We start from the raw sequence: 1,189 nt of genomic DNA on the forward strand, positions 1-1,189 counted from the left end.
TCTATAATTCAAAGCAAACTACTGGAAAATATGAAACAACAGAACATGTTATACTGGAATATCATCAATATGAAAGAGAGAGAAGATATGAGGAGAGAGTTTGAATGAAAAGATTCATTTATTAATGAAAAGATTCATTTATTAATGAAAAGATTCATTTATTAATGAAAAGATTCATTTTTACTTTGAGGAAGAATTTGGGAAGTAAACATTTACAAATAATTACTCGATTTTTAAAGAAAACTAAATGATTTCATAGAATTTGATTATAGAGAGGGTGAATGTGTTTATCATGTAGAATATAAAGTTATGTATAAGCATGTGGGGCTTTTTATTTTATTTTTTCCTTAGAAATTATAAATATGTTTATTAGTAGATAATCCGTCACGAACCACATTCCACACCCGTAGGTGGCGGTAATGCTACTGAATGTTTGTTGCCAACCGCCGTCAAATCCGACAAGAAGAAGAAGCTAATGACGTCATGAGCGTTGGCTACGTGGAAGCCGGAAGTACCGCAGCTGCTTCCAGGTTGGCTTGTCCCAGCAGCTGAAGGATGATGGCCGGGGACCCCGTGCTGTCCCTCCGGGTGTCCGACATTAAGGACCCCGCGGCTCTGTTCGAGCGCTACAGCACCGAGGACATCCGCAGGATCGAGCGCAAAGTCTGCGGAGAGATCGAGCAGAAGAAGGAGGAGCTGAGGCAGATGGTGGGGGAGCGCTACCGGGACCTGATCGACGCCGCGGACACCATCGGGGAGATGCGCCAGTGCTCCGGGAGCCTGGTGGAGTCCATCCAGGACATGCAGCGCTACTGCCGCACGCTGAAGCAGAGCAGAGCCGGCAGGCAGGAGGTACCGCTCATCCACACCTCCACCTCACACTGCAGGACACACCGTCACCTGTTTGATCTGTGTCCAGAACCAGGACCGGGACCAGAACCAGGACCAGCAGAAGTTCTACACCATGGCCTCCCAGATCAAGCTCCTCCTGGAAATCCCGGAGCTCATCTGGAGCTCCATGGAGGCCTCCCAGTACCTCCAGGCCACCCAGCTCTACCTGCTCTGCTGCCATCTGCAAAGCCTGCTGCAGCTGGAGGCTGCAGGGGGGCTCTGCAGCCCAGTGCTGGCCCGCTTTCCCATCCTGGTCCGCCAGGTCGCCACAACCGGACACTTCAGGTACTGAGGAGCC

At 49.5% G+C, this 1,189-nt stretch overlaps 1 protein-coding gene across 1 annotated transcript in view; it reads left to right on the forward strand.

The window, feature by feature from the left end:
- Positions 1-494: 494 nt before the first annotated feature.
- The window catches only part of cog1 (component of oligomeric golgi complex 1), a 20,887-nt gene continuing 20,192 nt past the window's right edge, over positions 495-1,189 (forward strand). Inside the window, exons 1-2 of the mRNA XM_015404151.1 lie at positions 495-852; positions 920-1,176. Of these exons, the coding sequence (XP_015259637.1) occupies positions 556-852; positions 920-1,176 (554 nt within the window). The 5' untranslated portion in view covers positions 495-555. The remainder of the gene's footprint in view (positions 853-919; positions 1,177-1,189) is intronic.

This window comes from Cyprinodon variegatus, unplaced genomic scaffold (assembly GCF_000732505.1).
Source record: "Cyprinodon variegatus isolate N-32 unplaced genomic scaffold, C_variegatus-1.0 Scaffold1649, whole genome shotgun sequence".
NCBI lineage: Eukaryota > Metazoa > Chordata > Actinopteri > Cyprinodontiformes > Cyprinodontidae > Cyprinodon > Cyprinodon variegatus.